The sequence below is a fragment of the Lissotriton vulgaris genome, chromosome 1_1 (assembly GCF_964263255.1).
Source record: "Lissotriton vulgaris chromosome 1_1, aLisVul1.2, whole genome shotgun sequence".
Classification (NCBI taxonomy): domain Eukaryota; kingdom Metazoa; phylum Chordata; class Amphibia; order Caudata; family Salamandridae; genus Lissotriton; species Lissotriton vulgaris.
The window spans coordinates 810,551,521-810,576,911 of NC_141685.1; the positions used below are offsets into that span (position 1 = coordinate 810,551,521).

General features: G+C 43.2%; 1 protein-coding gene across 3 annotated transcripts in view; it reads right to left on the bottom strand.

Annotated features, from left to right (window-relative positions):
• LOC147747927 (flavin-containing monooxygenase 5-like) overlaps positions 1-25,391 on the bottom strand; it is a 529,839-nt gene that overhangs the window by 12,520 nt on the left and 491,928 nt on the right. For all 3 annotated transcript variants that reach the window (XM_086956883.1, XM_086956897.1, XM_086956891.1), the window contains exon 8: positions 8,070-8,142. In XM_086956883.1, coding sequence (XP_086813009.1) covers positions 8,070-8,142 — 73 coding nt within the window. The remainder of the gene's footprint in view (positions 1-8,069; positions 8,143-25,391) is intronic.

Genomic DNA, 25,391 nt, shown 5'->3' on the forward strand with positions numbered 1-25,391 from the left:
AAAATATCTTGCGTGGGTACGGCTACTGTACACTTCACCAGTGGCACAAGTGGTTGCGAATGGTCACATTTCGCCAACGTTCCCATTGGGACGCGGAACTAGACAAGGGTGCCCGCTATCGCCCCTGCTCTTTGCGCTGGTACTAGAGCCATTGGCCATCTTGCTCAGGGCAACGCCATTGTTTCGGTGCATCACTTGGGAGGAAGGGTGGGAGGATAAAGTCTCCCTGTATGCAGATGATATACTGATTTACATGGTTGGTCCTAACGAGGGAATCCCTGCCCTATTGACTCTATGCGATGAGCACGGGAAGGCGTCAGGATACACCCTGAATTGGTCCAAATCAATAATATACGTGCTTAAGGGCCCGGAACCACTGTTGCAGGACGACTGTCCCCTGAAGTTGGTGACCACCTCCTTTAAATACCTGGGTATTTTCATTACTAACAGTGCTGCGGACTTTTATGCCGAAAACTTGATGCCGCCTCTGGCACGCCTGCGTGCAGATGTTAAATACTGGGCTACTCTGCCACTGACCCTACTTGGGCGAGCGGCATTATATAAAATGATGGCTCTCCCCAGATTTCTCTATGTGCTAGAAAATACCCCTTATGTGGTGGCACCGCGTTACTTCAAACAATTCGCTGTGCTGGTATCCAACTTACTGTGGAGCAACGGCACAGCCCGTATAGTACATGATAAATTAGTGAAAAGCTGGTATGAAGGGGGGATCGCGCTGCACAATCTTCAGTTGTACTATTGGGCGTCCCAGCTGAAGGTAATTAATCACTGGATCCACGTATCGCGGGGAGACCCCGCGTACAAGGCGGACTGGTCACAGCTAGGAACGGACGGTATGCTTTCGGTACTATACAACTTCTCACAAGTTAAGAGCCTACTCGGACCGACGTCTCATACGGCGGCATTATGGCACGCAGCACAATCTCGAATGGGTTGGAAGGGGAAGATCACCAGAATGACGCCATTGTGGGACACAAGATCGCTAGGAAACTTGAGGTCCTGTAAGGGATTCGCGCAATGGGATCACATAGGAATTTCCGCGGTAGGGGACCTTTGGGACAAAGGCACGGTAGTTGCATTCTCACAGCTCCAGCAACAATATGTTTTGGGCCCCACTGAAACATTTAGATATGTGCAGATCCGACATGCGCTACTACAAGCAATTCCACCTGACACCATACTTCCAGAATCGTCACCACTAGAGGATAGGCTACTGACTGACTTTATGGAACAGAAGGCAACCTCTCTCACATATAAGAAGCTGGTTAACAACCTGAAAGACCCCACACAGAAACTCAGAGAGAGATGGGTTGGGGACCTAGGCGAAATGGATGACTCAGAGTGGAACGAGGTGCTTGCATCACCAAGGGAAGTGGGCATTTCGGCTAGGTTCAGGTTAGTGCAACTCAAGATTTTACACCGCACTTACTACACCAGAACACTTCTGCACAGAATACAGAGGGCGCCACACCCCTTCTGCCTCAGGGGCTGCGGGGAGGAGGGTACTCTCTTCCACACCTTATGGGAATGCCCGCAGATCCAAGACATATGGAAGCAGATTATGCGCACAGTCTCCCAGGCCATCAAACTGTCAATCCTGCCTGAACCCCGTAAGTGCCTATTGAACATTTGGGACCCTAATGACCTGGACAGGTATGGACAGCTGTGGGTCACGTTGGCTGTGACAGTGGCCAAGCGAGACATTGCACAAAGGTGGGGTGCCCCGGAGTTACCTACGGTGGCTGGGTGGATCAGGAATATGGACTTACTAATGGTGAAGGAAAGAGCGGTGTACGTACTACGGGCCTGCCCCCGTAAATGGAACAAGGTGTGGACGCCCTGGAACGAATACAGGGGAGAACCATGTGAACCACTACCGGAAGACGAGGACTTGGATTCAGAGGAGGAGGAGGATTAGGAAAGGCGGGCATAAATAATGTACTCTGGTGTCTGCTGGGGTGGCGCTAGGGGGTGACAAAACCTCTGATAACGCACTGATCGTGTGCAGTGACTGATAACCAACTTTGACCGGGTATAACTTCAATTAAGTGATGACAATAGTTAAGTTTTGTTGTTTTTCTTTTCTCTGTTAGCTGAACTTGCTAGAAACTAATAACTGTGCTGAAAGTGGGCAGATCACGGAATGCAAAATGGGTCTGGTATGAAGGTGAAATATAGTCTGTGCGAAATGGTTGCTGACAATTCATCCATGTCCATAGTAGGAAAGCAGATGCCCCGTGTTAACCTGTGATTTATGGTATCCGTTTCTCTGGATAATAACCAATGCTACTATGACACTGGCATCTAACTGTGTTATTGTGAATATAACTTCTGCCTTTCTATCAATAAAGATTTTTTTTTTAAAAAATGACACACATTTCAGTTCCCTATGCCCTGCCCCAACTCCATGACCTGTTATTGTATAATATGCTCCTTTGCAAATGTAATTCAACTCCTATTTTGATACAACCATAGTAAGGTGACCAAAATGCACCAACCCCTGTGTGTACATGCAAATTACCTGAAACTTTTAACCTCCACTAAACACAAAAGAAATACAGTGAATGATCTGTGACTGGGGGTGAGTGGCTGAAAAGTTTCAGCGCTCCGTCCATCACCTGCTTGTGTTTGCTTTGTTCGCCCTAAGTTGGCAGGGTATGCCCAGACGTGGGTCCCTTATTCACTTTGCCACTGGATTCAAGCTAGCCTGGCTGATGAAGGGTGTTACTCAGAAACCGGTCCCAGGAGGCTTGTTTCCAGTACAAGGAAGACCTGGCTTGGCAGTTCAGGCTGGACTGTTCCCATGAGGCACAGGGTCAAGAATGATTTGCATACAGCTGGTTCGATTGAGCTAAAGAATGTTGATGGATTCAACCCAGATATGTGACTGGGGTGAGTGTCTAAAAAGTGTCAGCGCTCCGTCCATCATCTCCTTGTGTTCGCTTTGTTTGCTCTAAGTTGGCAGGGTATGCCCAGACGTGGGTTCCTTGCTCACTTTGCCACTGGATTCAAGCTAGCCTGGCTGATGAAGGGTGTAACCCAAAATCCGGTCCCAGGATGCTTGTTTCCGGTTCAGGGAAAACCTGGCTTGACAGTTCATGCTGAACTGTTCCCATGAGGCACAGGGTCAAGACTGATTTGCATATAGCTGGGTCTAAACTGAGGTGGCGAATTGAGCTAAAGAATGATGATGGATCCAACCCAGATCTGTGACTGGAGGTGAGTGTCTGAAAAGTTTCAGCGTTCTGTCCATCATCTCCTTGTGTTTGCCAATACTGCAGACGCTTCGCACGAACTTGCCTGCCTGCAAGAGGACCCGCGGTAGGACCCGCGGCAGCAACCACAAGCCCCAGCAGACACCGGGGTGACCTGCAGTGAGCCTTCCCCACCCTCCATCGACCAGGGGATTTAAATACAACTCGCGTCTCCCGCTGCGCGGGAGATGGTTCGCACGAACTTGCCTGTCTGGAAGAGGACCCGCGGTAGGACCCGTGGCAGCAACCACAAGCCCCAGCAGACACCGGGGTGACCTGCAGTGAGCCTGCCCCGCCCTCCATCGACCAGGGGATTTAAATACAACTCGCGTCTCCCACTGCACGGGAGACGCTTCGCACGAACTTGCCAGCCTGCAAGAGGACCTACGGTAGGACCCGCGGCAGCAACCACAAGCACCAGCAGACACCAGGGTGACCTGCAGTGAGCCTGCCCCACCCTCCATCGACCGGGGGGATTTAAATTCAACTCGCGTCTCCCGCTGCGCAGGAGACGCTTTGCACGAACTTGCCTGCCTGCAAGAGGACCCGCGGTAGGACCCGTGGCAGCAACCACAAGCCCCAGCAGACACCGGGGTGACCTGCAGTGAGCCTGGTTTCCCTCCCTCTCTCCACCCCTCTAACTCTGCTCTGTAGTGGCCTGGAGAAGCAGTCCTTTACAAATATTGCAAGATTACGACCATTACTTTTTTGGGTGGGCCTAAGAAGGACTCCTGAACTGGCCAACTATGCCGCTGCACTGAGTGAGATCATCAGCTTAGACTCAGGGAATAAGATCAAGTGGATCTGTAAATTAAAGCAGTTGGTAATAGAAATTGGTTTTAGAGAAGTATGGGCAAGCCAGACCCCGCCTGCTAAGCAAATTGTCAAGAAGGCATACTGGGAATGGGTGAAAGGGGTAGAGGCACAAAAACCCAATCGGGGGACCCTTAGAGAACAGTTTTTAGAGCACAAGCCGGATGTCAAATTTGAGCATTATCTCGATTTTATACAATCTCCCCCGAGATAGAATGCTTTATATGAAGTTCAGGCTAGGAATACTCCCACTTAACAAGTTGGTAGCGGGCTGGAGGAACCATAGCTCAACTCCTGCGAGCTTCCCAGGTTGCCAAGCGCCATCAGATTCGCTCCCCCACTTCCTCTTTGCATGTCCCGCTTATAGGGCTGCCAGGAGGAAATGGCTTAAACCTACATGCAGAAATCTGGGGTTTAAGGACTACAGGGCAGCATTACGCATGTTTAAAATAGATACTTCCTCCCCCAGCATGATCTGCGCGGTAGCAATATACTTGGGTAATGCCTGGCTGAGACGTACCAAGCTCGCAAAGCACAGCAAGAGTTAGTGTTTTAAGAGCTCAAATGCTGTATATATGCCAATCTGTAAATAATATTTGTTTTTATTGTATATATTGTTTATGTTTTTACTGGACATTTTAGACAAATTTTACAGTGTTACTTGTTGTATGAATTGATAGACTTTTTATTCTTAAATCATTTTTGTTCATGCTTTTATGATATTTTATATCGAATAAAGTACATACAACAACAATACTGCAGAACCTGCCGGGTGCATGTGAACATGAAGCCCAGGAGCCTTGGATTTTTTAACTTTTCTCCTGTCCCGAGACTGGATGTGTTAAGCCAGGCACATATGTCTATCTGAGGAGCGCAAGGCTTTCATCTCTGTTACTGCTATTGTACCGGAAGGACCAGTATCTTCCTGGAACTGATCACTTGCATTGTGATCTGCACTGTTTCAGAAACCTATGCTGAGGAGTCATTCATTAAATCAGGGATATACAGCTATTCCCCAGTTTGTTAAGTTGGTTTCTACTGCAGTGATGCAGATTGAGAAGAGGCTGAGGGATGATGCCCACTATGGACAATGCTGGTTGTCCACTATGAAGTGCAGATTCTACCTGCGCAGCAGTTGAATTAAAATGTGAAGGTCTAGGCTGATGGATGTCCCAAAATCACCCATGTTATCAAGGGCTATATCACTGGCAGGGTGATCATCTTGAAGTCTTGCTTTCTAGGAAGGTTCTGGAGGTCCCCCTTATAGGATGCCATTCACTGGATTTATTTCTGATCAGGCTTAAAGCCTTTATAGCTTAGCTTTCTGGGTATGTGTTCTACCACCTTTAACATTAGATTCCTTCGCAATGCCTTATGAGCTGACATCGGTTGGTGTAGTTCTTTCTTCTGTGGTCTGAGTGGAGGCTTTTTGCTACACTCCTGTGTGTGTTTGAAACAAGTGGCGATAAGCACCAATTTCTATGTAGTTATGTCCTGGCAATCCAGTAGATGGCTTTGAACCCTACTTTTTACTTTCAGAATCAATCAAGAGGCAGATGTAGAAGAAGAGATTCGCTTGGTAAGCCTTTTTTAGCGAAAAGATGCCGCCCATTTCCATCTTTGACTTGATCTGACTCCTTGACCTCTTTGGGGCCTTTGTTATTGTGACTGACTGGGTCTGGTTCATACTGTAAGTCAATTCCTTGGCAGTGGTGTAAAGAAAAATATGTTGGTGAGCAAAGCACCAGCTGTGTGTGTGTGTGAATGTGGGTGCAGGACTTTGGAAGTTTGAAATGTACATTCCCCTTGTGGACTCTAGATAATACAGTTCTTTTGTGGGTTCTGAATAGTAAATCCACATAAGGTTGGTTTGGGTGTAAATCGCTTGAAAGCTGCAGATGATATAAAACCAAGAGCGCACCACTCTCAGGAGTTAGTTATGTTGACATCTCTATGAAGTTTGAGGTGCAGTCTCCTGAGACTACGCTTGGCATCTTTCCTTATGATCCTTAACCCCTTGCCTGCGGTCGGAATTCCGCTCCTGTGTGGCACATTCCGATCGCGGGCGTGGTCGTGACGGCTCCCGGCCGTCATCAGCACACGAGCACTGTGTGCCATGACGGACGGGAGCCGTCACCAGCATGCAAGGGGTTAACAGATCTGTGCCTATGGGACTGGACATTGAACAATTGTTTGAGAAACTGAGGCCCTTATTTATGAGGGCTTGCGATTCCGTTGTGTCACTTTTTGGGGCACTGCGGCAGGGTAAACAATGCGCCACTCTGCGCCCTATTTACAAAGTGACACGTCTAGGCAGATGTGTTACTTTGTAAAGCCCTATGCTACATTATACCTGCATCAGGTACAATGTTTGCCGGGTGGGCGCTCCCACGTAAGAAAGCCTCATAGAAATGGTGCAGTGAAATCTATGAGATTTCACTGTGCACTCCTAAGACTTTACTGCATCACAATCCTTGCTCCTTCTTCAAGCAGGCATAAGGAGTGACACAGGGCCTTTTACATGAGAATCGCCCCATGTGTAATGACGCATTGCTGGAGTTGCATCAGTTTACCGACACACCCAGATATGCATCATTACTGAGCCACCAGATACGTCAAAATTCCTGATGTATCTGTGCAATCCTTGTAACATGGAGCGCTATAATGTACATTTGGCACATCCATGGTGGCACAGGATGGCGCAATGAGAAGTGCTGCATCACTGTTTTTCACCAGCGTTGTGACTTTTTTCATAAATGAGGCCCTGAGGGACCAATTACTTGTGGATTTACAAGGGCAAACTTCATTGGGAATTGGTAACAGTGTAGTTTATAGTGGGTTCTGGTTGTTGCAATCTGTTGGAATTTGCTGAATGTTGTTTTCTTTGAGCGAACAAGGATAGGTATTCCACTGGAAAGAGCGTGCCAGCAATCTCATAGGAAACTGTGAGGAAGGAGAAATCTGTCTGGGTTTGGGGTGTGTGGTAGAATGTCATTCATCATCAACACTCGGGCATATTTACAATGAGCGTGGCTAAAAGCGTCAATAAGCCAGGAAGGCTAACGCTGCGCTCAGACAGTTTCCAAATGCAGGGATGTACCATATTTACAGTAATACGGCCAGCCCTGCCTTTCCTTTAGCACTGGCGCTAAATGTAGCTACCTAGCGCCAATACAGGCAATCTTGCATCATTGTACAAGGGTGTCTGCATTGCAGGGAAAGATTGTTTATGTGCAGGAAGGTCTCCCTACCAGCACATAAATAATCATTAATGGTGTTTTGTAACTTGTATGAGTGCTGCAGGATGCAGTGCACATAGACGGCGCAACTCATCTTTTCTTTTAATGATTGTTTATGTTCAGGAAGGGACACCTTCTTGCACATAAACAATCAATAGCGTTTTGCTGTTTCTACTGCAAAAACTAGGAGAAAGAAAGCATTTCTCCTTGTTTCGCCATGTTAAGGCCAGACTTCCCCTTGTCTTAACTCTGGTGCTGCCCCATATTTACGCCACCCTTGTAAATATGGGGCAGCATCAAAATCAGTGGGTCTTGTGGTGGAACGCCCACAGCCACACCCATTGCCTGCCCCTTTTAGCCAAGTGTAGCATGAAAGGGAGCCTTATTCACAAGGCAGCGTTAAACCACGTTAAGTGGCTTAACGCAGCTTTGTGAATAAGGCAAAGCCCCTATCGCTAAGGAATGTCTGAAAAAGTGACGTTCTTGTAGCGATAGGGACTTTTAAATATGCCCCCAGGTTTTGTGCAGTCCTCTGAGAGCAAGATTGGATACCATCTTTGAAGAGAAGTTCGGGTGCAAGGGTTGTATGTGATTCCTTATGAGCAGGGCTGAGTGACAACCCTTTGGAGATGATAAAGATGTAAACCTCTCGTAGTTTGCGAAGATTGAAATATGTTCGGGAGTTGAGGGCCAGTGGGGAGAAATAAAGGAAGACAACTGAAAGAAATGTATAGTCCTTTACCTTTTTTCAAATGCTTCTTTCTTCCTTGCAATATCGGCCTCCATCTCGTCTATGGAAGGGAGCTTGTTTAACCCTACAAGAGAAGAGAGTAGGTAAGGCTGTCATATAAGCTATTGGATAACCATACATTAGCTGTGACAATACTACCTTTACTTGTGATGGGGCATCCCGGCTATGTTCTCTTGATAGTCATTGTGCACGCAACAAAGCTGTCTTTAATATACTATGTCAACTAATAGTATTTAGGAACACACTCCACAATTGTGCCCTCATTTCGAGATCTGGCCATCGTTTTCCCCTCACAAATTTCACCCTGGAAGACCTGGCGGAAGATATGCAGGGAAATACCACACATTCTGAGTTTTGCTGCTTGAAACCTAGGACAACATGCAGTATTACAGTTAGCATCCATTCGGATATGCAGAACTCGAGTTGGGGAAATAATACCCTCTCCAACAAATACATGCACAGCAGTATCAGGACATGCTTGGGTGGGTATTTACTCTCAAATATTAATATTCTTCGAATGTTGTGTTATGGCCAAAAGCTCGCTTGACAAAGCAATAGACAAGGCTGAGACTTCATAAACCAAGTGGGTGGGCCAATAAACATGAAACACAAAATCCTCTCAAGCTTATCAGTCTTTCGTTGTGTCATACCAGTGGCTATTTCCATATTATTTGTACATCAAGTACATCACTCGGGTCTACACTGTTGTAATTCTGGGAGGCACCAAACTAAGCAAAAATTACATTGTATGAAATGTTTATGCACAATTCGTCATTTAAAAACAAAATAGAGAAGAATGGGTAAACACTCAAAGTAGTCTTTTACATCTTATCTACAGACTAGTGTGTACCTCCAGTGTGATGACTATGAAAAACATAATTCCATACAGTACCGGATTAAAAACTCTGGAGGCCCTTGGGCAGTTGAATTTCGGGCCCCCCACTCGCAAATTATCTCCTAAGAGACAAACTGTTATGTGAATCTGATGTCTCTGGTTTATGTACTTTAAGTTGTTAATGGGTACATAATACAGTATTTTCTTGATGGAGTCTTTAATATAATGTTTTTGTTTCTTTGAGTTGTTTAATTTTTTTTCTATCTTTTGCAAACAATATTTAAGAAAATGTAATTGTAATTTCCTTTTCAAAATCAAATCAATATTATTTTGATCGGTTGTCGTGGAGCCCCTAAAAGCAGTGGGGACTTTAGGCCGCTGCCTACTGTGCCTATTTGGTAATCCGGAACTGTTCCATACATATTTGCACTATTTAGTAATTTTTCAAAGCAACAGTCCCATAAATAGGCTCTTTCAAATAAAAATGTAATTCTCTGTCCTACATGGTTATGAGGGGCATTTAGAAATTTGGAGACAGGAGCAGGCAATCCCTTCTACAATCCTTCTTGCCGCTTCTTGTCTAATACAATTCCACTTGGTGGTTATACGTACCCACCAGCAATTTCGAGGGCTTTTGACCCTTATATCTCCTGGTGAATCGTGGGTTCCTCAGGACATAGACCCGTGTTGCATTATCAAAAATTGTGGCATAGTTAGGGCTTCATCTGATATGTTCTTACAATTGATCAATTTGTGACATCACCATCAGTATCAGTATGGTTTTCAGTGAGAGTTTGACAGAGCCTCTAAGAGTTATGCAGTCCCCATACATCTAAACCTGAACAGGTAAGTCTAAGGGTCTCTGAAGGGTCCATCCTATCACCCATGTTATTCAGCTTATATATTGAATCTTTAAGTTAAGTTCTAAAAAACTCTGGCATCTGACTTCATCAAAACGCAGATACGCACTTTTATTTAAAACTCTAATCCATAGAGGGCATCCTTGATCTCAATAGAGGCATTGGAAAGGTTCGCTCATGGGCGTCTGAGAACTCCTTAAACTTCAATCCAGCTCAATCCACCGAACTGGAATTCTTACTGTTACCGTGCAAGTCTAACAAAGGCTTGGCCCAGCCTTAACGATAGCATTGGCCGAAAACGGTTGCCCATCCACCCCATAAGCAACAGTAAAATCACTGGGCTTCCTTACTGATAGCACACTGCCACTAGAACCTCTCTCATGTCTATCTAACTCAGTTAAAAGGATAAAAAGTCTGCTCCCAAATGATCAACTCAAGACGGCCACTCATGCGCTCATAATCTCCAGGTTAGATGCAGCCAGTGCCATCTTATCTGGCCACCAGTGACAATCCTAGACTGTTACAGCAGTCCTACACTCCACAGCTCAGCTGATCCAACAGAAAGGAAAACTTGATCACATTTCTTCTTGCCACTGAATTAAGATTCAAATTTAGAATATACTCTCATGTTCAAAGCTATTTATATAGGCAGACCAAGTAATCTATAGCATTTGTTACAATATCTGGCGGCTCCAGAATCTCACAAAGCAAGGACTACAGTTATGAAATGAGGCGCTGGGAAAAAACAGTGATGCATCACTTTTCAAAGAGCCCTCCTTGCAACACCATGGCAGCCAAATCCTTGAAAGTGAGGACAATGCCTGGGGCCCTGAAGCCTCGCTGGGCCTACGTCTGTGGCCCACAGTGGGAGGCAGAGGACCCGTGAAGTTGCTGGGCCCTGGCAGTAGACATTGATGCATCAGCGATTGCCTTTACCTGGTGGTGAAGTCTGGCAGGTCGCATGGAGACACGTTGCTGACCTGTGTGAGAAGACCACCTGACGCCCCTTGGAGGTGTGAATGGTAGAGGCGCTCCTGCACACCAATGTAGGGAGGTCTGCATCGCATACCACACACAATCACTACACAGGGGTGCACGGAGGAAAATACCAATGGTGGGCTGTGCCTCTCTGCATCACAAGCTGGAGGATGTTGCACTGGCCGGATGCTGTGGAGGGTGAGGCCCTTGAGCTGCACCAAACTTCTGTGGTGGGAGCACTGCAATTTCACGCTTAAGGAGGCCTTGTTGGATCATCAGGAGGTTCACCAGCGGACTTGGTGGCGACTGCTGTACCCAGGCTTGTGAAATCCTGCCTGGCTGATGCTCCTGCTGACTGAGTCACAAATTTGGAGAGAGTGCAGCATATTAAGCCCCGGTGTCAATGTCTAGGTGAGGAGAAGGTGGGACATGTAGCAGAAGAGCGCCTGTGGGTGACGCACACTGTGCCCTGAGCAATCCCTTAGCTATGGCTTACTTGCATTGCCATGGGCATGTACAAGACTGGTGGGTAACACCACCAACTGGCTCAAGTCGCTGAGATCGGCCATTGGTGGCAGTGGGGGTCAGGGGCACAGGGCCGGTACTGGCCCAGGTCCTTGGGTATTTGGCTTGATCCGCCGTTACTAAATTGGGAACTGGGAAACACGGAATCTGGTCACCACTGTTAGATCAGAAGAGGCAACCGGGTGGTGCTGCCTTTCCTAGCCCCCTGTTAGTTTGCTTTTGGGTGTATGGGGGACTAATTCTTAGTGGACTTCCTCTCCCCACAGCCCTGTGCTGTCTGGTTGCTGCTGCTGCTGTCCCCTACCTCTGCTGCTGGTTCCTCTGACCCGGAGGCCAGGTGTTTAAGTCCCTCCTCCACCCGCAGTCTTCCGCCTGCGCCTCACCCCTGGTGGACCAGTGGTAGAGCGTTGCTGCTCTGCAGCTTGACTGCCCTCTGCCCCTCTTTTCTGCTGTTCCTGTTCATCTTTCTGCTCTTCTCCATTTCTTTTCTACCTTTGTATTTTTTTTATTCTTTGCTTTATTTGGCTTTGTTTTTCCTGTGCTTTTTTGCAGTTCCTTTTTCCCTATCCTCTCCCTCGTAGCCACTGCAATCCCCATGTCCCGCTCCTCCACTGTCCTTTCCTATGCTTACCGCCTCCCAGCTGTCCAGCCTACTTGATGGCAGTCCCTGTGCTGTCATGCACAGTGAGCATGCCACTGGTGCACCAAAGGAAAGCCAAAGGCAAGCCCGTCTGCGTCCATCCGCCATTGTACCATGCCCAGCACCAGGGACCCTGCCTCTCGGACTCTCCACTGCTACGAAGCCAGCAAACTCCTCACCCTCAACCCTGGATGCAATTCCACCTGCCATCTAGCATCACAGAAGAATACCATTGCAACCTGCGCCTGCCAAAACTGCAAACACACCTCCTGCCACATCAGCCCACCAGCACCTCTTGCCACCCAGCCGACCAACAGCACACCCAACTGGCTCAGCTGCATCCTCCTCAATGTGCGGTCCCTCCACAAATACACCACAGAAATCTGGGACCTCCTCAACACCACTTCTTCATACATCGCCTTCTTCACGGAAACCTGGAACAACCTCTGCTACGTACCAGACATCGTCATCCGAGATGACTACAAAATCAACCACAAGGACCACCTCGACCATCCAGGAGGAAGCATTGCCATCGCCTACAAAAACATACTCCGACTGACCAAGCACTCTAATGACCCAACGGCGATGATGGAACACCTCCACTTCCAGATCCGGACAAACCCCAACACCACCCTCTGCAACACCCTAGTCTACAGGCACCTGGGCCATAAACCCCCATTTACTGATGCCATTGTATACCTCATCACACCCCAGGCTCTTCCATCCATCGACTACATCCTACTCAGAGACATCAAGTTCCACCTGGACAACTGCAGTGACCAGAACACCACCCCCCTCCTGGGGGACCTCACCAACATCGGACTAAAACAGCTAGTCACAACACCAACCCACATAGCCGGGCACACGCTTGAGCCCATCTTCTCCCCCAGTAGAAACTTCAACTACAGCCACACCACATAACTCTCCTCGACTACCATCATTGTATTATCATGCCTTCACCAGGCCCACCGTACACCTCTGCCTTTGTCGCCCCCCTTCGCAGCTGGATCAAGGCCACCGAAGAACTTCTTGTCAACTCCCTCAGCACCACCACTCCACCAATGCTCACAGACCCCAACTCTGCAGCGCGCAACCTCCCCCGATGGATCTCCAACTGAGCCTGGCTGGCACCACTCAAGAAAAGACCAGGCAAACAACACTCCAAGAAGGCCATCTGGTTCACTTCCCTCCTCCACTAGTCCAGACCCACCTGGAGACATCTCGAGAAGAGATGGAGCCACAACAATATCCCTGATACTCACACAACCTTCAAATCAGCAATCAACACACACCACATATAGGAAGAGAAAATACCCTTGATTGATAGATTTTGTTTTGTGTAGGTAGGTGTCTCTGATGGAGCAGATTTCATCTGCAGTCAGGCATTGTTTTTTTTTTGTGCTACAAACCGACTGCATTTAAATTGCCACGCACATTTTGGTGCAAGTTAAAAACATGGCACATGAAAAACATGAAAGTGAGGCCTATTCTTTCTGAAATGCTTTTGCTGAATTAACATGTGTTTTTGCAGTGTGGAGAAAAACTTGTGATAAGTGGCCTTTTTAGCTTTGAAGATTAATAGAATTTGTTTCTCTCTTCCCAGCTCATCCCTTGCAGTCTAAATTCACTATTTCTGTCTTAAGAGACTTTGACTTGTTGCATATTTTGATAAATATTTTCAGGTAATAACACCTCTTTTTATAATGTGTGTGAATTAATAATGCACCAAACACTACACAGGGGGCTAAATGCTTTTTGATTGAAAAGCTATCTAAAACACTAAAGCATGTTGCTGTGTGTGTTGTATTAACTTTGTGTGCTTTTACACTAAAGCATAAAAATGCTATGTTGCACATTGCACATTTATTTTGCATGTTGTCATAAATAATAGAAAAGCTGCTTTTACACTAATAGCTTGGCTAGGTAAACATTTATAAGGGGTATTAGTATGGAGTTGGGAAACATAATGGGTTGATTTACATGAAATTAATATTTTCTTTGTGTTTGTTTTATTTTTGGCCTACCATTAAATGGCTGCCTGTGAATCCAGCAAGGCTATGACTTGCATTTTCAGAAAAGAGTGCATGCGCAGACTGTGGCAGCTTTCCTCAAACCACGAAGGAGTCAAGGACACCTTGAACTGTACCTTCTTGTGATTGTGCCAATGTACCAGTTTGATAAAGTATCCGTCCTGCTGCGCTGTGACAGGAAGGAAGGAAAACTATAGAAACATTTTCCCTAGCAATTGTTGCAAACTTATAAAATGTATTTATTATGTATGCTTCTTTTGTTAAAACTGGTATAGTCAGAATTTTAGAATAAGTCAGGAGAGTGAGACCTCATGCCATCATGACTGACCAATCACGTACAGGTTTTCCTGAAGATGCAACATTTCTGTATAGACTGCCAAGAATTAGAGTATAAATAATGACCTCTCTGGAGGGGCTTTGGCTTCTAGGCTCATATGGCTTTTTGCTCATAGGGCTTTCTTAGCTCAGCTGGCTTCTTGCTCATTTTGGCTTAGGCTTTGCTTCATTCTATGGGTTAGGTACGAGATCGTCACGGGTGCAACCTTGGGCGTCCGAGGAGAGTCAGGTGGGTGGGGTTCCCTGGTGATTTTTTTCCCAAGTCTTGGCACGTCATATGTTGGCACTGCAGGCCACATTCCTTTGAGGTCTGGTGAAGGAGGGGCTGTTTTCCTCTTTAGACACAGACAGATGCAGAAGAGCATCAACAGATAAAATCGCTTTTCAGATTTAGATGCTAAACTTTAAGTTTATGCTTTGACTAATTAATTAGGTCTGAAAAGATTTATTTGACTTATGCACACATTTCTCTTAATGGGAGATTTCTGCAAACTATTTGACTTTTGATTAGCCTTGCAAGACTATTTTTCTTAGAAACTCTTTAAGAGTTTTGACTGAAATTTTGCACCACATTTTCTTTCCTATATGTAATGCTTATATGCAGACTGTAATATGTTCTGTATTAATGCTATTTTTCCTGTCTTCCAAATTCTGTAACCTGATTGATATTTTACTAATGAATAAAGGGTCAGAGAAAAATGAACTTTTGACTAGAAAATAAAACGCTTTAAATACTCAACAACTCTCTTTATTGGCTTAAAATAATAATTGCATTTTTGACTGTTCATCTTTATTTAAAGTCTCCTGAAGGTAATACATGGTGAGAAGGGCCCAACACCTTTTTCAGCGGCAAATTAGAGGTAGCATGAGGGTTTTGCATTGAGAAATTACCAGAAGAAATTACCGCTCCATCCGTTTTTGGTAGCAGAGGATGGTTATTATTGATTAGTTTGGTGATTAATGATTATTGATTTCACCATCAACTATTCAACTAATGGATCATTGACCTTAGGAGGGAAGTAAAATAATTGCCCGAGTTAGATAAATGTCCAAGTCCTGATTCCTGACTCCAATGCTCAGAACCTGAAGACTGGCAAAGCAGTACTGGAAGGTGATGCAAGAAGTGGTGTGAGTATCAATAGGGTTGTTAAATGTTGTTAATATGCTAGCATGTATTTTTGAAGTGTTGAAAATATTAAGTTTTTTTTTACTGTTGGTGATATTTTGCTCATTTTGAATTGATGGTGTTATTTTTATATTGGTAATTTCATAGGATATCATTTTTTGGTTATTGATTACATGTTTTAACTCTTTATGTTAAGTTAGTGTCTTGTTCTATGTTGTCTGAACACACAGGTATGCACACCTGTGGAATCCTGGAAAGGAATAGCGGGTGGTAAATGGAAGCTACACTGCACTGAGGTTACTCGTCTGTTGGAATAACACTGAGAAGCTAGGTAGGGCTGGCAGTGTTAAATTAGGGACTATTTTCTGTGTGAGTGATTGATAGCAAATAGTTCGCTGGGGAAACTTTGGTCTGATATCACCAAGAAAGGGTCACACTAAAGGAGTAGCAGGTTCTTCTGAGCTTGATTGATAGCAAAAGGGTTCGCTGGTGAAACTTTGGCCTAAGATATATCCTGAAAGATAAGTCCAAAGGAGTAGCAGGTTCTTCTGAGCTTGAGTGACAGCAAAAGGGTTTGTGGTGAAAGTTTGGCCTAAGATATATCCTGAAGGATAAGTCCAAAGGAGTAGCAGGTTCTTCTGAGCTTGAGTGAAAGGTAAGCGGAAGGGATTTACCTGTAGTGTTTGAAGAGTAAACGGAAGGTCTTACTTTGTGAAGGGTAAGCGGAATGTGTTACTCGCAGTGAATATAAATCTATCCTTTATTTAGCACAACAGACAGAGTAGAGAATATATTTATGTTGTTACTAACAGAGGTATTGATTAAGAGAAATATTGCAGTAAGATTTTGTGGAGGGTCAATAGTAGTAGTAAAACTGACTAAAATTGAGACTGACAGCTTTGGAAAAAAGAAATTGCATTGAACTATTACAAAAATGAAATTGTTTGAAGGCTTAAAGAAGCTGTTAGGAGGTAAAGTGAAAAATTCATTTTTTAATGGTGATGCTCCTGAAGGAACACCTGTGCATTTTATGTCTACTAATTTGGGACAAAATACGTGTATGTGGGTTCACCAATGGTGCAAGATTACTGAAAAAGAGGGTGTTTCGAGGTTTCCAAAAGATGGTACTTTTGAATTGAAAATTATTGACAAATTAAGGGAAGTCTCATGTGAAATAAAGACACCATCTAAAGCTGCACAATTTGAGACCTTAAGCTTGTGGGAAAAGACAGCAAGAGAGAAAGCAAGTGAGGATAAAAAGATAAAGCGCCAAATACAGGAGAAGAGAATTAATGATGATAAAGAGCTTCATATAAATAATGAATCAGGGGATGAAATAATGGATGAATTGTTAACTGAGTGTCCGCCACTTTATGTGGTTCCCATTAAAAAATACTGAAAATAGTGTACTAGTAAGCACTACAGATTGAGAAAACTGTGCAAACATTTCAGATTGACCCATTAACTGTTGATTCAGCACTGACAGTGATACCTCCAGGTGTTACTGCTTCAAATGTGCCTGATTCAGTCCAAGAATTGCTAACTGCAGATGCACAGATAATGCATAGAAAAATTATGACTGTCCCAATTAATATGGTCCCTACTGAAAAGGTTCAAAGAGCTGCAGAAGGAGTGATTATGGCAGAGTTTATTTCAGAAACTCAGAATTCACAGATTATTGAACAGAAATTACCCCAAGCACTGAAAGGTGAGGGAAAACTGGCCTTTACAACATCTACAGCTCAGGATAAAATAAATATATTTGAAAATGGGATTTCTCAAACCTGCTTTGAGGAAGCAGCAGTGATTAAAAAGATAGAAAACATGGGAGAACATATTAACACAGGCCCTGAAAAAGAGAGACAGCTTAGTGTTTTAAATTCAGCACTTGAACATGGAGAAAATAACAGTCCATGCTGTTTAAATAATGAAAATGTGAATCAGTGTCAGGGAAAATAATTAATTTCCCTGAGTAAGGAAACAGTTGCATGTGCATTAACTACACATAATGGCCTGACAGATTTGGTTCAAAATATGAAACTGATGGTTCGGGAAGTTTTCCATCTCAGAAAAGTGTTAGGGTACATATGGATGATGATGCAAATGAGAAAATATGTTCTTCAGAAATGCAATTGCACATTGCAGAAATATAATATATTTTTAAATGCAATGGGTTTGAGAAATTAGGAGACAAATGGGCAAGAAAACATGAGAAGAAAAAGAAACCTCCAGACCTAGCAAGGAAACTGGATAAGGAAAAGAAGCCACCAGATTTAGTTGAGAAAAATAATAAGCAGAATGAGGGAGAAGCTTTTGCTTACTCATTGAGGGAAATGGTAGGAGAAGTGCATTTTCATATGACACAGAATAAAAGTGAACTTGCAGCATTTCTGAACACATTCCCACAATTGAGAGACCGAATTATGCTGTGGTACCCACAAGTTGATGGATTTGTTGAAATTTTAAAGGAGTTGTGCATTAATTTGGAAATGTTCTTTAACATTGCCATGCAGATTAAATTGTGGTTTGAATCTAAAGTTGTTCAAGGGCCAGGTGAGGAGACAATGAAAAGGGTTTGCATGAATGCACCATCATTTTCTGTTGTTATGGAGAAAAACATAGCAGTGATTACTTTCCTGAAGGGTGGAGTGCCAGCAAAGGATGTTGATTGGGTACAGATTAAAAGAACACAGGATGGAAGTAAAGGTGTTTTGGTTTGTGAAAATTCAGGTATGGGTGTTGTACTGCTGGAGAGTGTGTCCTTTTGCCATCTTTATAGCAGATTTGAGCATTGGAAAAAGAAAAATAAATTTAAACATGATGCACAAAACATGTAGAAATGTAGATGCAAAATATACCAGCTAAGCAAATGCAAATGTCAGTTCAGAAACAGGTACCTATGGCAGGAATTTTCCAAGCAAAGATGGTCCCTAAAAATATGGAAAAAGCTCAAATTAATTTAAATAAGGTGTCCAGAGCAAGAGTGAATTATTTCCAGAGACAAAATGAGAACCCAGTCCAACAGGTTGCTGTGTTTGAAAATGAGAGTTTTAACCCTCACAATTCTGAATTTACCAAGTCCATTGTGAAGGCAGTGGAAAGTCCAGATTTAATTACAGGAGTTTTAAACAAACACATTACAAACCCAGTTTTAGAAGAATGTGTAACAAAATTAGGCCCGTTTGAGGAAGATTGCAAAACTGTTGTCTGGGATTCCGGCCTAGCAGGAAAACAATTTTTTTGCAAATTAAGCAGCACAGATTACTGTACATCAGATAATGTTATTTTTCAGATTCCTGATGAGGATGTACATTATAAAATGGTCAAACAAGAGATAGCTGTAGCATTATTTTCAGAAAAGACAGTTGAAAAATTATCTTCTGCTTTGGAAAAAATAATAAACACAGAAATAAGAGAGTTCACAGAGAAGGATGCCAGATTAATAAAATGTGCAGAACATGTCTTATTAAAATTAGAACCAAATGACATGTATTCAGGAACACCATCAGTTGCAGGAATTGTACCAATAAAAGGATTTTTGATGGTATTGATTAGAAGTTTATGTAACTTTCTGATCACAGGTTCACAGAAAATAAATGAAAAGAACAGAATAGTGCAGGAGATTAAAAGCATATTTTTTCCAAATTGTCCTGTGGTACCGAATCCAGCCAATATATTTTTTCACATTCCATGTGCTGAAGAATGGCTTACACTTATTGATTTTTGCCAAGTTCATATCACAGTGCCATTGCATGAGAATAGTCAGGAGTACTGTCAAATAGAAGATGAATACCTGGGAAACAAAATTGGAAAGGGAGGTAGAAAGGTGTCACCAGAAAGGGTGGAAATATTCCAAGATAAATCCACCTCAAATTAAGAAAGAAGTCAGGAAATTGTTGGGAATGGTTAGCTGCTGTAGAGAGTGGTTACTAAACCTTTCCCTAGTGGCTAAGCCTTTACTGAGGCTGACACATAAGGATGTGTCTGATCCGCTTCCATTGACCAACAATTGCACAAAAGCATTCCTAGAGTTGAAAGAGAAAGAATGTCGCACCCCAGCACTAGGAATGAAAGTTTATTTGAAAGAAAATACACCAATTTGCAGTGAGAGGGAGGGCTGCGCTCTCTCATTGCCTATTCAAAAAGATGTCAGCAAATGAATTGGATTGTGATGAAACTGAATATGAATGTCTAAATATCATGAAAATATGCATAAAGTCAAATTCAGACTTTAAGGATGAACGTCTGAGTCAGCCCAACAATGTCCATTTTGTAGATGGCCCATGTTTGAAAGGTGACACATTAAAAGCAGCACATGCTGTGCTCCTTATACATTATGTTGTCAAAGCTTCATGGCTTTCAGTAGTTATCCCAGCCCAAAATTCGAAATTGATTGCCCTTACTATAACATGCAGTATATCTGCTCAAATGGGAGTCACTGTTGTCATGGGAGAGAGAAATGCTAATTCAGTTGCACAAATTTGTGTTCTGATAGCATGTACATTCTATGGAATCTTCACAGGTGAATTAAAAGAGGCTCAAGAAAATGTTTTTGAAGCAGCACAACAGTGTTGTATCAGAACTTTTTTTGAGAAAAGTGACAACTGCATAGTGGCAAAAGTGTTATTGCAAAGACTGATGCCCAGGTATAGATTGCCAGTTTCTCTGAAATCAGATCATAATGTGGTCTCAAAGATAATGAGTGCAGAACAACAGATTGGACTGGATTGCAGCTATCTGCCTGAAGTGTCAAGCATAATAAAGCAACACAATGGCAGCACAGAGTTACCTTTTGCAAAAGACGGTGCTTCAGCATCACCAAAGTGGCTTGAAAATGCATTTGCAAATGCACTTGTGGAGAACAATGATGTGAACACTAGCCATTGCTGTGTAGGTCTGGTTGATGTACAGTGTGCAGTTTCTCACCAGATTGCAGCTGCTACACAAGATCTGCATAATAGATGGTGCAACGGCTTTGATCTGAGAGATGCTGTGGTGAAACATCTGAATCTGATCAAAGTGAAAATAAGAGTGAAAGGCCTAGGTTGAAAAAGTGCAAAGGATTGATAGTGCTCTGTCAGAGTTTCTCAGCACCTAAGTAGTCTAATTTGCATGGAAAAAGTACAGAATGCCACACTGTATGAGCCATTCTGATGGCAAGCTGATGACAAAGAGAAAATAAGAAAAGAGAAAAGAAGCCCTGTGCTACCTTATACCTGCGTCAGTTATGATGTATGCAGGGTGGGAATTCCCACACAACAAAGCCTCATAGGAGTGGAGCAGTGAAATCCATCAGATCTCACTGCGACAATTCTAGGACGCCACTGTGTCAGAATCTTACGCCTGCCCGGCAGGTGTAAGGGTGACGCAGTGCCATAGGGATAGGCTTGCCCCATGCATTGCTGGAGTTGCGTCATGCTTGTGACACAACTGCATAAATGTAGACATACCTGTCATTAATTGCGACATGGAGAGCCGTACAGTGAATGCGGCTCATCGATGGTGTTGCAAGAAGGGCACAGTGAAAAGTGTTGCAACGCTGTTTTGTCGCAGCTATGCAACACTCTCAAGAATCAGGCCCAGGAAATCACCCTATCTTACTGATAGCGCAGATTCCTGAGCTTTTGTTTTGTCCGCACGGCACCGCATCAACATTCCTTGCAGCGCTGTTCAGCACTAAAACCTCTGAAATGAGACCCCAAGTGGTTGCTCCAATTTTAGGATCAGCTATTTTCTGGTCTTAAAATATTGCCTCTAATTGGACTTAACAGCAGTTTTGGGGGGTTATCGCCAGACAGAAATTTCATTGTAAATATCACAAAGTGGGGTTAGCGGCCGTTTTTGCTAGTGAACGCCCACTTTGCATCTCATTTTCGTTACGTCCCGCTAACTGGAGTGGCAATCTTGAAAACTAACGTTTACACTGGAAAAGTGCTGCTAACTGCAGTTAGCAGCACTTTGTAAATAAGGCGATAAAAAAAGGTGCAGTAACGTCAGAAAATTGATGCCACGGCGGCGTTAAGTTCTTGTACTTATGCCCCTGTGTTCCAGGCTTGCAACACCTATCATCACAACACCTTATTATAAGAAATCCAAAACAAGGACCTGATTTCTCAGTACTATCTACCAAGTTCTGCAACTTACTACCAGCAAGAATCCAAAGCATCCAGTAGCATTTACACCTTAAAGACAGTTGAAAACATGGTTATTTCCAAGACAACTACACCACCATACATTCCGATAACAGAACCCAGAAAGACAGTCACACCCTTAAGCTCAATCTTCAACTTACAATGTACAGATTGTAAACAACCCAAAGAGCAAACTACTTTCAATAGGCAGGTAAGCCAAGGAGGGCTAACCAATGGCTCACCAAGGTATTATATAGTTATGTAATTTCCCAATATAACATTTCTAGCTAACACTAATACCATAATACTCAGCAGTCGACAGCTAACTCTAATTTACACATCTTAATTACACTGAAGACATATGTGATACAAGTGTTGCCCATCACCATTATTGTGCAACCAATAAACCAGCCATCACTAAATCAACGGCCATGGAGTAACTGAAAAGATCTGTCACACTTCGGGTCAATCAGAGGAGTTTAATCTAGTCCATGACTGCATGTTCCAAATATCTATACACTATGGCCGCTTCTTTGCATCTCACAACAACACTCAGATATAGGATGATAGTAACAATTGAAAACCCAGGAGATCTCGCCACTTCTCTCTCCCTCCAAAAATAGCACACTATACACACATTTCTGATTGTACAATCTAGTGGAGTTACCAGATAAGTAAACTATAAACATAAGAAATGCCATTAAGGGATATGCAGATCTAGTCAAATCTGCTAGCATACTGAAAAACCCTAAACTGGGCGTTTGTGTATTTTACACCACATAGTTCACCTCCCTGGTATATGCTGAATTCCAAAACATGCATGATAACTGCACCTTTGTGATCATCAAGCACAACATGGAAACATTTTCCACATAGTATCAAAAAACAAAGCCAACATACTTCCAACCACACAGCACCCTGTATGGTGTAGCTTGCTGCCCATGTACATAAGCGCTCCAGTGCCACGCACAGGAGTAGTAAGTCCTATACAAATGTTGTATTACATTACAATACAATATTGATCATCTGTGCTTCACCAAGATTTGTTTTGTTCCTATTAAAATCTTTTATTTTCTTCACACTTCAGAATAACAGAACAAAATGTGATTCATTTGTGCTTTCATAACTGCTGGTATGGTGAAATATTTGTACAGTTCATTTACAGATTTTTTAATGTTTTTTGTGTATGAATGTGGTACCTTACAGTCTTTCTTTTCACACTCCTTGTAAATAGGGATACCGGAATTATGTGATCTCTGCAGTGTTTTCTGCATAATATTATATTTTCAGCATTTACATCATAATCCATCATCTGCTGCATAATCTGCAGCTTTTAACAAAAAAATTGTAACTTAACCGTGTTAAAAGTACCAAAAAATGAAGTAATACCATCACAAATTGTGATGCATTAAGCATCACAATTTGTGTTTTGTTGCCACACAATTTAGTCAACCTTGCCACATAATTTGAGCCTCCCTGCTGCATAATTCCAGTAGCCTTGCTTGTACAGTAGTAACATAGTTAACTTTACAAAATCCTGCCACTTTGCAGAAAGAAAAATAAATGTAAACCGCATTGCCACATAAAAGAATAAACAGCAATTTTTCTGAACCCATAGCCTGACATTTAACCTCTGTCTATTAACAAGCAGCAAACGGAACAAGATAAAAAAGGTATTTTTATTGTTCATTCACCTTCCGAGCTTCAGCATGTTTCTTTCCAATCATGCTACATGCATTCAATTGTGAATGCAGGTAATTTGGGTAAACTGAATTTAAACTGAGTTTTTCATAAATATTGTGCCAGATGCCTCTGTCTTTTGGGGGATCAATGATTAACATGGGCTGGCCCGGCCTACAAATGCCCCCGTGGCTACGGCCCTGGGTTGGAGAGAGGAGAGAGATAGATAGATAGATAGATAGATAGATAGATAGATAGATAGATAGATAGATAGATAGATAGATAGATAGATAGATAGATAGATAGCAAGAGAGAGTGAGAGAGATATACATATATATATTCACTGAAAAAACCACAGGTTTCAGGGACGTTATAGTTAGTTGGACATTTCACTCATACAAAACCAGAGAAATTCAGCTATTATAGTTAGTAGAGATAACTATTACTCATGCCCCCGCAATGCACTCCTGATGACGTCACATATTACATCACTGATGACATCATCCAGTGAAAGTGTGTTTCTTTAAAGTTTAAATATGTTTTATATATACATATATTCACTGAAAAAAACATAGGTTTGAGGCTTGTTATAGTTAGGGATTATCATTTAAAAAACCATAGAAATATACTGAAAAAACCATAGGTTTCAGGGGTGGTATAGTTAGCTGGACATTTCACTCATACAAAACCTTGAAATTCCTTTGTTATAGTTAGTTATACTAACTGTAACTCTCGGGCCCGCAATCCACTGGTGATGATGTCACATATTACATCATTCATGACATGGTCAGTGACATCACTGATGACATCTCAAATGACATCACTGATGACAACACTGATGAAATCATCCAGTGAATGTGGTTTGGTTTGTTATTTAAATATGTATTATATATATAGCAATCTGCATTGAAGAATGAGTGGATATATAAATATCTGGATACAGGATTTAGTAGCAGTGTAATTGATTGTTTACTTGAGTAATTTATAGTGTCTCACTAAATATATTGGATACTGACGATACTGTATGAATATCTGTATTACTTCGTCAGTTGTTGTGTAAACGACTGCATAAGTTGGTTACTAGGTATGTGAAAGTCTATATTAGTTATTGATTAGTTAACTGACTATTTATATGGGAGAGTGAATGTGTATGGTTCGGTGGGAGATCTCTGACTGCCCAAAGATATGTGAGTGATTAATTCAGTAGGTATATGACATTAAGACTACGTGTTATAATAGTTGTTTAAATGAGTGAATATCTTTATTGGTGTGGTAATGAGCAGATATATTCCTCAATGGTACATGTTCAACAAAGTACAAAAATAAAAGACAGTGTATGTGACAGATGTTGTATATAAATATGTATACATAAGACTCATTGATTGCATGAGTGACTGTATAGATAACTGTATACTTATGATAGTGATTTCATAACATACTAAGTTTGAGTTACTATCTACATGAATAAATGAAGTGCTATTTCTATAAGTGTGTAGCAGTCAAGAATTCCCGTCGTGCGGGGGAAAACGCCGTGATCGGCGAAGACGGACTACGACTCCCAGGATGCTTAGCGTGAGTGATGTTATGCAAACGGGAGAGCCGTTGCATAACTCAGGGAAAACACACCCATAAAGGAGGAACCTGGGAAAGGAACGTTGTCGGATATTGAGTTTGCCACCGACATCCCAGCATCGTTGTTAGAGGCGTTCTGGAGAGAAGAGAAGCAGCGGAAGCTTTCTGCAAGAACGGAGGTAGGTCGAGTCGTTACTCCCTGGGCCGTGTCTTGCCAAGCTCGCCCTGTTTCAGTCACAGAAGCTCTACCGGGCATCCGTTTACAGCCGCATTGACTCGGCGGAGTCAGAGCCCTGTAGTACAGACGCTGGTTGGAGCCGTGGCTCCCAGCCGCCGTGGTGCCTACAAGTACCTTGCCGCATTTCACGCTAACACGCTAACACGCACACCAGGAGGTGATTGCTGTGTTACAACTATTCAAATGGGAATCGGTTGGTGTGAGCCGAAGCTCCCAGCCCTGCCCGTGTTTCAGGGGATACCTGCTGTGACGCACACCAGGAGGTGTTTGCCGCGTCGCAGCCGCGGGGTCCCCAGGGTCGATCGAGCGGCTGCTCTCGATCCCATCGCTGCATTTATTTTGGGCATCGGTGACGCAGCACC